The sequence below is a fragment of the Lissotriton vulgaris genome, chromosome 7 (genome assembly GCF_964263255.1).
Source record: "Lissotriton vulgaris chromosome 7, aLisVul1.2, whole genome shotgun sequence".
Lineage (NCBI taxonomy): Eukaryota > Metazoa > Chordata > Amphibia > Caudata > Salamandridae > Lissotriton > Lissotriton vulgaris.
The window spans coordinates 386,139,341-386,152,555 of NC_141695.1; the positions used below are offsets into that span (position 1 = coordinate 386,139,341).

At 46.4% G+C, this 13,215-nt stretch overlaps 1 protein-coding gene across 1 annotated transcript in view; it reads right to left on the minus strand.

Moving 5' to 3' along the window:
• Positions 1-1,094: 1,094 nt before the first annotated feature.
• The window catches only part of HSD17B14 (hydroxysteroid 17-beta dehydrogenase 14), a 69,468-nt gene continuing 57,347 nt past the window's right edge, over positions 1,095-13,215 (minus strand). The window contains exon 9 of the mRNA XM_086930335.1: positions 1,095-6,077. Coding sequence (XP_086786461.1) covers positions 5,913-6,077 — 165 coding nt within the window. The 3' untranslated portion in view covers positions 1,095-5,912. The remainder of the gene's footprint in view (positions 6,078-13,215) is intronic.

A 13,215-nucleotide genomic window follows, 5' to 3' on the forward strand; every position in this document is an offset into this window, starting at 1 on the left:
TGCTGAATGGAGGATGGATTTGAGAGGAGAGAGGTGGGATTTAGGTAGGCCCATCAGGAGAGAATTGCAATAATCCAGTCTTGAGAGAACCAGAGAGTGTACCAAGGTTTTTAAGTCTTTCTCCTGGAAGTACCAACGGATCCCCCACAGGAGGCGCAGCTGGTATCGTGCGTTCTTGGCAATAGAGTTGATGTGGGAGATTAGGTTGAGTCTTTTGTCAAGAATGACACTTAGGGATTTAGCGCTGTCGACAATGATGGGTTTGCTGTTTAGTAAGTTCAGCTGATCCATCCACGATTGAACGGGAAGTGAGAGAGAGGTAGAAAGGAGGAGGAATTCAGTTTTGGCGGGATTTAGAATGAGTTGGTGACCTAACATCCAGTTGTAAATGGAGTTGAGAGTATAGTTGAGTAGTGAAAGATCATGTGCAGAAGACACCTTGAGCTAGATTTGAGTGTCATCCGCATATAAATGGTAATGGATCCCAGATTTGCTTAGGATATTCCCTAATGGTCCAGGTAGAGATTAAGCAAGGTGGGTGCCCGGATAGAACCTTGAGGGACACCTTGACTTACAGCCAATGGGGATGAAAGACTGTACGCTATCTTAATCATTTGGGATCTGTCCAAGAGGAAAGAGGCAAACCATTTAGCCCCTTTGATGCTCATGACGAGCTCAGCTCGTCATGAGGCACGGTTGAGCTGTGCTGATGACGAGCTGAGCTCGTCATGAACAATAGGAATGCAGAATAAGCAGCACAGGCGGGGAATTGCTGCAGCAGCGATGGTGTTAAGCACTGTGCCTTCCAATCCCATTCTCTGTTGAAGAGTGTTAAGGAGGGTAATATGATTAACAGTGTTAAAGGCTGCAGAGAGGTCTAGAAGAATCAGAAGGCACGAGTCGAGTATATGCAGCACATTATCAATCGCTTGCAGCAGGGCTGTTTCAGAGCTGCAATTTTGGATGAAGCCAGATTGGAAAACGTTGAGGAGATTATTGTCCCTAATATGTAGGGCCAGTTGTTTCGCAACACATTTTTCAGTGATTTTCGACAGAAAAGGGAGAATGGTGATAGGGTGGAAGTTGTTGAGGTGTTTTTTTTTTTTTTTTAGAAGAGGGGTAACCTGTCCTGTTTTAGGGGCAACAGGGAGGGAGCCCTTGACTGAGGAAGAGATTAACTAGCCTGGTCCAGTAAGAGAGAGTATGGGTGTAGAAATTGATGGCGATGCCGCTAGGGATGGGGTCAGAAGAATGGTTGGATGGGTTGGTTTCGAGGATGCATTTGAGTTCATCTTCCAAGATGACGTCATAGTGTTGGCTACGGATTTCCGCTCCTCAAAGGGGGTGGGGTGGGCGACCTGATTCACCAGTGCTTTGACCTTTTCATCAAAGAAAATAGCAAAATCGGCTGCTTTCTTTGTGGAGTCCTTAGGCTTAGTAGTTCGGGGATGACTGTTTGCGTTTTTGATGAGGTCAAAACGTTTTTTGGGTCTGTTTTTGGCTGAGTCGAGGGGGAATCTGAAATGTGATGCTTTTTCATGGAAGGTTGAGGTATTTGGATTTTGCTGAACGTAAATAAGAGAGAGTAGAGGTGGAAGGATATTTTCTCCAATATTTCTCCAGGGTTCTAAGGTTTTTGCTTTAATGGTAGAGGGCTTTATTGAACCACAGTGCTGAGGGGGTGGGTCTTTTCCTTTTGCTTTGGAGTGGAGCTACATTGTCAATTTCGACTGCTAGGACTGAGAGGCACTGAGAGGCACTGAGAGGTGAGAACGTTGACATCCATGCTGGGGTCAAGTCTAGGAAGTGACTGCATAGCAGAGTTACAAAAAGTGACCAGTTAGTGCTCTTTTAGGTTGACTGAGCGTTATAACGTGCGAAAGGTGAAAAAGGAAGGGAACAAGGAAGTGGTCAGACCAGTCTACATGGATAGGGGGAGCAGTAGTCAGCAGGTCTCCTTTGGATATGACAAGATCCAGAACTGAGCCCCTGGAATGAGTAGTTTCAGAGCAATGTTAGAACAGATCATTGGCTGAGAGAAAGGTGGCAAGCTGGTTGGCAGCCGAGTCTTCCAGAGAGCCCCAAAGGAGATTAAAATTACCCAGGAAGTTCTGCCTGTCATTTTAGGAAACTTGGTCACTGATGAAGTCAGTGAGTTCCTCCACAAAGGCAGAGCAGTTACTGAGCGGTTGGTAGATGGCATGGAATCTAAAGGGTGAGCCATGATGTATTTGAAGTTCTAGAGATAGGCATTCGAATGAACGGAAAGGGATGGTAGGGAAGGCTTTCATTTGAAGAGAATTCCTGAAGATGATAGCGACACCGCCCCCGATATATCTGGTCTGTCATTTCTGAGGACAGAGTAGTCAGTGGGTACCAGAAGATCAAACAAAGTATGAGAGGAGTCATTAAACCAGGTCTCAGTGAGGAAGAACATGTCAAGATTCTGGAGGGTGATAATGTCAGAGATTTATAATTTGTGTTTGATTACAGATCTGCAGTTGTGGAGCAAGCAGTGCAGCTCTGACGCAACTGCTTTGGTGACAGGGGTGTTAGGGCTGTTAAGGGAGATAGGGATGAGATTCTTGAATGAGGGTGTCCGGTAAGAGGGAGGGTGGTAGGTTCTGACAGAGGAGATGGTCTGAATAGTGAACTGCGTAGAATTCGTAGGAGATGCTGGTGGACTTGTAGCTGGCTAGTAAGTTGGAGATGCCAGACTGTGGTTGGCTTTATTGGGGAGCGGGAGCACTGAACTCCTCGGGAGGATATTAGGGAAGGGGGACTTCTTGGCCTTAAAAGTGAGATAGACGCTACAAGCTGGGAGATAGACGAGATGAGAGAATCAAGTTTATTTTCCAGGAAGAGGAGAGCGGAGCACTGAGTGTTAGGAGGCACGAAGAAAAACGGTGGAGTGCGGAGGGTGTGTGGGGTCAGGGAGGGGTGGGGGAATGGGATATGGGAGGTGGTAAAGATGGTGATTGAGGGCGGGGAGGGATGGAGGATCGGGAAACAGGAGGGAGAGCAGGGAGTGAGGGAGGACAGGGCTGGGTGGGGGAACAGGATAAGGGAGGAAGTGCAGAAGGAGGGAGGGGAGGGGTGGTGGAATGGGTGGGGATTTGGGGAGCAAGGGTAGAAGGTGGGGGAAGGTGGTGGGCGATAGAAGTGGATGGAAACACCGTGGTGGGAAGAGAAAAATTATTACTGTGTTGAACAGAGGAGAGGAGAAGAGTTCGAGGAGAGGAGAAGAGATCAAAAATAGGAGGAGAAGGTTGTGGAGTAGGAGGGGGGTCAGAGGAAGGATAAAGGAAAGGGGATAGGAGAGGAGAAGAGGCTGAGCAGGGAGGGGAGGCCAGGAAATTAGATGAATGCCACAGAGGAGAAGAGGCTGAGCAGGGAGGGGAGGCTAGGGGGTTAGATGAAAGCAACAGGTTCATGGAGAAGAGAGGAGAGGGGGCAGTACAGGGGGGAAGGGGGGGTCCCAGGAAGGCCAGGAGTATGGGGAAAAAAGAGAGGATGGTGCTGGACAGGAACTGTAGGTTATGAATGGTGGCTGTAGGGGGACAGATGCCAGGTGGAGTGGGGGGGATTGGGCTAGATGGAAACTGAGGGAGAAAGGGACTGCAAGGTCAGAGGTAGAGATGAGGAAGGAGTTGTCAAGGAGGGAAACATGGTTGGGAAGCAAAGGAAGAGGGAGGGGAGGTTGAAGAGAGAAGGGATGTGGAAGAGAAGAATTTGGGGTAAGGGGGACGGGGAAGAGAGGAAAGGGATAGGGTGAAAAGGGGAGGGAAAGGGGAAGGTAAGGAAAGTTGAACGGTAGAACTGGTTGTAAAACAGGCGGACTAAGAAGGGGGAAGGTTGGATGGATTAGGGGGGAGGCAAAAGCGTTTGAGACTCGGGCAGGTGCAGGGTGGGGAGGTGGAGTAGGTGCCGGAGGCAAGGCAGTCGGGATAGGGGGAGGAACATATTGGGAAGTGGGAAGAGTGGGAGAGGAGGGCGCAGAAGTAGGGTGGAATAAAGGGTGGTCTTGTGACTCCGGGGAATGTGGCCTGATGGCTCTCTTGTTGCCTTTGAGGGGAAGCAGTAAGTAAGTGAGAGTCGACTGGGGAGTCGGAGTCCGCGGTGATGTCATAATAAACAGTGAACGGGGTGGTAGCATCACAAATCATGTACAGCGGTGCCTGTAGGTGGGGCCTTTGAGTGAGCAGAGTGCAGACATCAGGAAGGGAGCAGAAAGAGAAAGGGGGGGGGGGGTGATCTGGAAGGCCACCTGTGGCGAGAGCCTATGGCTGCAGGCGACCCTCAGCTCCAGTCAGCCTGGTCACTATAGGAGAAAACAGTATTCTGGTGGATCCGGTCTGCTTGTTGGGACTAAGGCTACATCTGTTGCTAAGCATGGTCAGGCTGAGAAAAAAAATAGACCCGGGCACCCAAAATATACGTGGCCCCCATTAGAGAACTAATGAACTAAAAAAAAAAGTGACCATGTTTCCAAATGTTGGCAGTTTTGAACTTGTAAAGGACACGCTGTATAAGTGCTTTGAAAGGTATGGAAGACAGCATAGATTTGTGCTTGCTGCAGGCAATGTTATTTTAATATCTGGGAAACCAACAGCAAAACCGGCCCCAGCAGGCCCACAAACAGCCAAAAAATGGCCCACACACTGACTAGTCAGATCAGCTCATCAGGCACTGCCGGGCTGCCCTATAGGTCTTACGACCCTGTTACAAAGGTTTGAGTGTGTGAGAAGGCCCTGGATATGAAGAGTAAAAGTTCATCTCTTACTTCTGGTATTTTGTTTGCTCCTATAAATAAATCCACCGACTGTGGCCTGAAGAGGGTAAGGAGCAGCGGATGATCACAGGATTTACCCAACAACCTACTTGTGGTTCTACAGTCAACAATGTTGTCCCCAGACCACCTTTGTGCTAACCCAGAGGAGAAGGATGGATGGAAGACGGTTGCAGACTGTGCACGGGGCCTGGAAGGGAGGGAGACATCCTGCCCAAGAGGGAACCTCGGGTTACCCCCAGGAAGATAACCCCTAAAAGAAGCACGTCTTGGAAAATGGAATGCATCCATTCAGGGAAGAATAGAGGTATTTCCTTTAGTCTGATATAAAACTGGCTTTCTAGAAAAGTATGTATGTGGACACGTATGTCTGCGTAAAGGGTCTATACTGACCTGAACAACATCCCTTGCAAGATTTGGTTCTTGTTGGCCTATGTAAAAAGATATTCTATGCAAGTGTTGACCCTGAGAAGTACTACACCCCTCCCCACCCTACCACTCTACTGCAAAATCCTGAGTCTGTTGAATAAAGGTCACCTGAATTTAAAGGCTGGTGCCCATCCTAGCATTTGACCTTAGTGCAAATAGATTTATCATTCTTTTAACTGCATAGCATACATAATTGCCAAGAGAGTATCACGACTGACCCATTAATCTGTTACAAATCCATTTAGGCAGAAACACACCGCACATTATTCTAAAAGACAAGACGCTAGCCCATTTCAGCCCTGCTGATCATGTAGTATGCACTCCAGCGACATGTAAGGTGTCGCCCGTTACAAAAAATTTAAACAAATATAAAGCACAATTTGAAAACCTGGAATTATCTCTCAAAGGTGACATCTGCGGAATAGACACGAGAAAGGCCCGTTCAATGAGAATGTGGTGCAAGTATAATATTCACATTTTCAGGGTTGCTGCCTGCAGACGAGCTCTGGTTTATGAGAACGAGAACAGTGACCTGAATTAATAAAAAGGCAGACTCCATGAAATGCCCATTCTGGATTGTAGACCAGTGGAGTCTCTCTGAAAAGTCTCCTGGTGAGTTTTCTGTCCAGACGGGGGGTTTCCATAGGTACACCGTGTGCATACCCCGGCTCTTCCCGGAAGTGCAGACCCCAGATCAGTGGTAGATGCTGCTCTTTGACAATGTCTGGTTCTTGCACGCGTAGTTGAGCTCGGCCCCTCCGGTGAGCAGCAGATCCACGCCGGTGCAGAAGGTCCCTTCAGATGCCAGGTACAGGGCGGCTTGGGCACACTCCTCGGCAGTGCCCATCCTGCCCAGGAGCTGTGTGCGATCAAAGAAAGGGAGCAGGTCAGATACTGCTGCACGAAACAATGCAACAAAAGATAGCAAAGTAACTACTGTGATGTCAAACACATGCTAAGAAGTAGAAGGTGGATGGCCACGTCACACGCAAGGGGAGGGGGTCACTAAAGGGGGCAGTTCCTTAGTGTGATCTCATTGCCCAGGGGTAGTATCTCCTCAGTGGCCACCTGGTTTAGTAAGATAGCCATGGCCAGCTCGAGATTACGCCTCCCCATTGACCCCCGGTGTATTGCGTCACTTTCTGCCCGGGGAGTGGGAGGGGGAGGAGGTCGGAGGGGTATATAGGTGGGCTCACCATCTGGATATTCCTCTTTCGGTCACAAAAGTATGTGGGTAGACATGTCAGATGACAACAGGGCTAGGAGTGGAAACATCAAGAAGTGTGGACAGGACAGCATGCGGTGGCAGGATAAGTTAGCAGGCATGGTGCAAGTGTGTGGGCATGGTTGCAGCTGCGGCTCCTCCACTATGGCGGAGAAGCATCGCCTGCCCAAAAAATGAAAAATATAACTATAATAAACGCTTGTTTATTATCGTTTCATTTTGGCTGACGGAGCAGAAATGCTGGTGGAGGAGTGTTTTACCCTGTTATCAGTGTGCATGAAGGTTTGGCTAGCCGTCTCCTGACGGCCAAACTGACATGCGCACTGAAGCTCTCTCCAACCCCAGCTCCGTTGCTGAGTTGGAGAGAGCATGCACAAGCTCCCAGTCTACCTGGGAGCGCAAATACATGGCGCTAAGGCCAATCCTGATGCTACTTTCCTGTAGTGGCAGAATTGGCTGCAGGGGATTCTGGGTGACTGTGCCTGCAGTGCACGGAACCAGATTGGAGCGTGGATGCAGGTACTTTTTTATTTTAATGTCCGTCCCCGGTTCCCTTCTCCCCCCGCCTTGCTACTTTTCCCAGATACCAGCCGGTACTGAATGGATGTGAGATAGTGTGATAGTGCATGGCAACATACAGTGCTTAATTTGTAAAAGAATAAAGGGAAGGGCACAACATTTGGCTTCCAAGACATATGTAGTCTATTCCCAGCCCAGTACAGAATATAAGGAAACCCTGCAGAGGGCTGCAATGCTCATGCTTGCCTACCTAGGCATGCAAATAGAATAGAAACACTGCACTTCAGCTCATGCCATACCAACAATTTCACAGAGAGTTGATGACAAACATACATTAATTTCATTACATTTTGATACAATTTAACAGAAGGTGGCACTGTATATATAACACTATTTCAGAACAACTGCATGGTCTCCTGTAATTAGCAAGATAAATATGGCAATTTTCAAAAATCTAGTTAGTAAATGCTCTACTGACATCACTTACAGTGGAAAAGGATCACCAATGTATGCCCCTAAGAAGCATGAAGCATCATTACAGATCTTTGTTAATCAGTAAAGTACATGGCGCTGTAGTATTTTGTGGAGAAATTTCCGATTGCACTGAAAGATCAGCAATGCCACAACAGACTCAAACCTGTCATCTATGGAACACTGTAGTGCTGCTTCAAAATAGATGTCTCTCGCTGAACGAGTGGCGCTGAGTATGCCCCTGACATAGGACTTCAGCCTAACATAAATACTCTGTAAGACTAGATTTTGTCAGCATGATGGCATCACTCCTGTAGCATGAATCAAAAAGAGGGGGACTAGGAACCAGATTAAGGTCCAGTACTCATGCTCCTCACTATAATTGATATGTCTAATCAGTGGGTACTTGAACCTGTGTGGAGAGGGTATAGAAAACATTAAAGAAAAGGTGTGTTTGGTATACATGTTTCCAGGGGGTCTTCCTTATTCGGAAGAGTTGCCCTCACACACCCTTGTGGGTGTCATGCTTCATCAGGTGCTTTGCTCCTCGTGGGGCCGGTGCTGCAATGCCCGACGGGCATCGAAAGAGGGCTCTTTGTCAGAGATTTTTTCTTGTATCAGCCATGATGGTGCATGGGTAGAATGCTTGGGGTATAATGTGTAAGGTGGCGAGTGTGATCTTAAAATTGCCTAAAGGTGATCAAATTTCATTCAGAGACCCTTCAGTAAGGTTAAAAACTAAGATGCAGTAGTGTGAGCAAGGTCATAATATGCCACTACTCAGTGAGTGTGCTGTAGTGAACTATCGTAGTTTCACTATTCAGGTCGACATGTTTCACGCTATGTTGGTCCAATACTGAATCCCTAGCGTTTCTTCAGGAACAAAAAATATGTTCCCTACCTTTGAATTAGGGTATGTATCTAGAGTCTTATTATACTCAATCCCTGGTAATGATACAGTAGATACTAGGTATCCATGTCATGCTCACCACAGTACGAATCCAGGTAGGCAAGACGAGGGGTAGGTAACGGGCTGCTGACCGTGTATGGAATTAAACCACAATAATCTCGCAGTCCCCTGCCTTTACCTAGAGCACATTATGGCCCATGAAAAGGTTGATTTATAGATTTGTACTGGGATGAGCATGACATAGATACCTAGGATCTACTATATCACTACCAGGTATTGAGTATAACAGGACTCTAGATACCCACACTAATTCAGGGGTAAGGAACATATTTTTTGGTCCTGAATAGTGAAACCAAGATAGTTCACTACAACACGCTCACTGAGCAGTGGCGTATCATAAACTTGTGCACACTACCGCATCTTAGTTTATAACCTTACCAAAGGGTCTCCAAATAAAATTTGATCTCCTTTAGGTAATTTTAAGATTACACTCTCCACCTTACACATTATACCCCACACACCTGCATGCACCATCACAGCTGATACAAGAAATGAACTCTGACAAAGAGCCCTCTCGTGGTGCCTGTACTTGAAGGAAAGGCCCTTAATAATTGAAAGCTTGAGGGTAATATTTTACAGGTCTGAAAATCACAGTGGCAGCGTCCAAGAGCCTTAATTTAGAAGCCACTACTAGACTGTTCTGTCTAAAGCAGCTGTCCTTAGGGTCTAGGTCTCATGATATAAATATCCCACATAACATAACAATAAAATATTGTGTGGTTTTAAACCCTACAACCACATTAATTCAGACAACTGTACCTCTAGGGCTGTCTAAAAAGTAAAGCTTCAACCATAAGTATTGGGAATTGCACTTGATGAACAAACCAGAGAACAGGAGCAATCAGTAACCTGCCTCATTTCCCATCTCATCTGAAATTCTCTTTTTAGGTCTCGGCTACACACAGCTTTAGCTGTCTGGAGACCCATATGTTTTTTAAAATAATAAAAAATACATACTTATTTAGATAAATACAGGGACTTTCGGTCAGCCCTCTCAACTCATTGGTTTGTTCAAGTGACATTTACATTTCTTTTTGACCCACCGCAGCATACAACATGGGGCAGAGAGTTTGACCACTTCCTCCAATGGCTGGCTTGCAAGGCGAGTGACAGCATTTTTCCTGATATCATGTGCACAACCACTTGAAAAAGAAGTGCACTTCAGTGCCAAGTACAAGTGTACTTTAGCCATCCTTTTTTTTTTGTATTTTTTAAATACTTGCCGGTTGTTTTTGGATACTGCATATGTCTTGCATATGTCTGCAAGAAAACTTTTAAATGTTCATGCTTGCCAAGTCCATGCCTACTGGCTTTGCCAATGATTGTTTAATGTTCAAGTAAGATGCATGGTTATTCATGTAGGACTATGGTGTAACATTCCTTTTGACAGGTCCTTTGATCAGTTCGGTAATGTGCCACTTTGAGCCTATTTACCAGTCACCTCTTCATGTTTTGCCTCCTCCACTAATTACCCTCACTCCCAGAAGGCATGAATAAATATTTACATTTATAGTTCTTTTATTATTTATGAAATATAGCATTAGCCCCAAGCTTGCTTTATCAATTGCTTGACTGTCACAGTGTGAGTGACAACGAAGAGTAATAGACCTTCCCCTAGAACCTCAAGAGGTGGTTTCACCCATTATCCATCACAAAGGAAGGAAGCAGGACCATCCTGGCCATGGAGGAACAAAAATATAAACAACAACTATGGCTGGACTGCGTCTCTCAAACCCTTGGCAAGCAAAATGTCACTATTTGAGTTCCTCTAAATTTTCGTCCCTGTTGGGTACGCCATTTGTGAAATTTTGCTCCCTGTTTTTTTCTTAGATCTTCTAATCATCAGGAAGGCGCTGAACAGATCTCTGCGTGGCCAGAGGTCTTCAACTTTTCACACTCAACCAATTAAGCTTACTTACAGACCACCTATGATGGGGACAACGTTTGTATAATAATAATACTGAGGATCATAAAGCGCAACAGCTACCTCTAGCAGAGGTGTCCCGGCGATGTAGTAGCAGACACAGCGCGCAGCAGGGCCAAGCATTAAAATCCAAGCCTTGATAGCACTGAAGAGCCACGTCATCAAGGCCTTTCTGAAACAGGTCTCTGATTTGGCCTGGCAAAGTTTCCCCGGAAGGGCATTCCACATTAGGGCCGTTGTAACTGCGAGTGCTCTGCCACCCAGCCGTGCCTTCTCAAAGCGAGGGCTGCAGAGCAGATTCTGAGAATTAGACCTTAAAGAACGATTTTGTCTGTAGCGGCAAAGTCTTTGTTTAAGATACTCAGGGCAGTTCCAATTCAAGACCTGTAGGCCAAGGTCATGGCCTTGAATTCAATTCTTTTGGCAACTGGGAGTAAATGGGGCTCATGTAAATGCGGAGAGACATGGTTCCGAAACGGGATGTGTCTGACCAGTCGCATAGTCAAGCCTAGATGTCACTGTGGCATGGACCACGGCTTTAGGTCAGTCTTCTGGTAAGAAATGTAACCATTTCCAGAGGTTTCTTACTTTGTTGAAGCAAGTAGAGGAGACCTGTTGGATTTGTGCTGAGAAAGCGGGATCAGGCTCCTATCTCACCCCTAAATTTCTGATACAAGTGGCGGGAGAGGGTGGTGGCCCCATTTCTGGGGGCCACCAAAGATCTGAAGATGGCACTGTGCCCTTTCCGAAGAACAGTACTTCTGTATTTCCCGCATTGAGTTTTAATTTGTTGGAATTCATCCAGATAGCTATGTCTCTCAGGCACCCTTTACAATTCTTAAATGCATCTACTGTCTGCTCCTGAAAGGGGAAGACCAACTGGGTATCGTCATCGCAGGAAATCGCATTCACACCCCAGTTAGCGATCAAAGAGAAGAGTGGAGCTAGGTAGAGATTAAAAAGTAGAGGGCTCAATGTTGAGCCCTGCGGGACCCCACACCAAAGATGTTTGGGTTTTGATTCAAAAGGTTTTAGGTCGATTCTTTGGGTGCGACCGTGTAAATAAGATATCAGCCAGTCCTGCACCTTCCCCCCCAAATCTAGCTTCTTGTAGTCTATAGGCCAATATGGCATGATCTACAGTGTCAAAAGCTGCTGACAGACCCAGGAGCACCAGCAAAGCTGATGCCCCTGAATCAAGTGTCCATCTCACAGACTCGGCCACTTCAAGGAGAGCAGTCTCCATGCTGAAGCCCGCCCGGAACCCTGATTGTGTGTCATGCAAGGATTCATTGCTCTTGATGAAGCTAGTCAGTTGGCGCTGGACCACATTCTCTAGCATTTTACCGGGAGCAGGGAGCAGTGCGATTGGCCTTAGATTATTAAGACCTCCTGGGTCACCATTCGTTTTTTTCCTCAGGGGGAGAAGCGGTGCGTGTTTTCAGATCCCTGGAAAGACACCCGTATCAAGCGAAGAGTTCCAAATATGAAGTAGGGCACCAGAAAATGTAGTGGACAGCTTATTCCAGAGTTTAGGTGGACAAGGGTCATCTGGGGCACCTGATCTGCATTATAGAATTTCTGTTAGAGCATCTTGATGCGAGATAGGTGAAAATTAAGTCAATATGGGGGCCTCCAGTACACTGAGTGGCATATCAAATTTCTCTGTTGCCATTGGTGTCGAGAAGGAGTCGTAAACCTTTAAAATTTCGTGATAAAAAAAAAACTGGCAATATTCTCACAAAGGGCTGGGGACGCTATCACTTCCGTCTCTATTGCTGTAGGTTTAGAAAAGATCTGAACCACCTTAAAAAGCTCTCTACTAGAGTTGTCTGCATTATGGATACTCGAGACAATAAAATTTCGCTTTTAGAGACGTATGTAGGTTTTCCAGTGCTTTTTTTATAGATTGCTTTTTCTACGTCGCAGTAGCTCACTCTCCATTTGCGTTCCAATCACTTGCACCTACTTTTTTCTTCTTTTAGGGCACCAGAAAACCATGGTGCTGATGGGGACAGTCTAAGGGACTTTACCATTCTGTCAGGAGCAACGGCCTCCACCGCCGTGGCAATCCATTGCTTTATTACAGCAGCATCAGCATTGGGGTCAGAGGATAAAGAAGGATAATTGTCCTGAAGAATGGGACTTAGAGAAGCTGTGGTCACATTTTTCCAGTTTCTTTATAAAGTGGTGTGTTTTGCAGTGGGATGACCAAGTTTGGACAGAGTAAACGAGAAAGGAATATGGGAATGGTCAGACTAAACCAAGGGGTACAGAGCCTCCATATCTATAGAGGTGATGTTAGTGAAAACTAGATCCAGGGTGTGGTGTGGCCTGCTATATGCGTTGGGGAAGATACCCATTGTGCTAGATTTGCCCCTACTGGGGACGAAACCAGTCGAGCGGCCTGTACACAGTTAGGGTTAGGAAATTGGTGTGAATTAACGTTTTCAGAGCAATATAATTGCATAAATCCTGACATACCTTTGCAGCACAATCAGGGGGTCTATATATGAGTAAGCCTGAGAGGGAGGATGAAGGGTTAATTTGGAGGCAAAAATTAAGTCCTTCTACTCTCTGCATATAGAGAGGGGCTGAGGAGACTGGCTCCCATGAGTCTTTAAAGATAATAGCCACACCCCCACCCTCTTTTGTCACCCTCTCAATTGCCATATCCCAGTTTAAAACCCGGAAGAATGGCCAAGGCAATTGCAGCCATTGAGTCCGTATTCAGCCAGGTTTCAGTCAGAAACATAATGTCCCAAGTAGTCTCATTTAACAATAGCCACACATCCTCAGCATGCTTGGGCAGTGATCTACAATTGACCAAGCAGGCCCTAATTTTATCTGAGAGCTTGGGATCACTACCCCAGGGAGAGGTTTTCCCT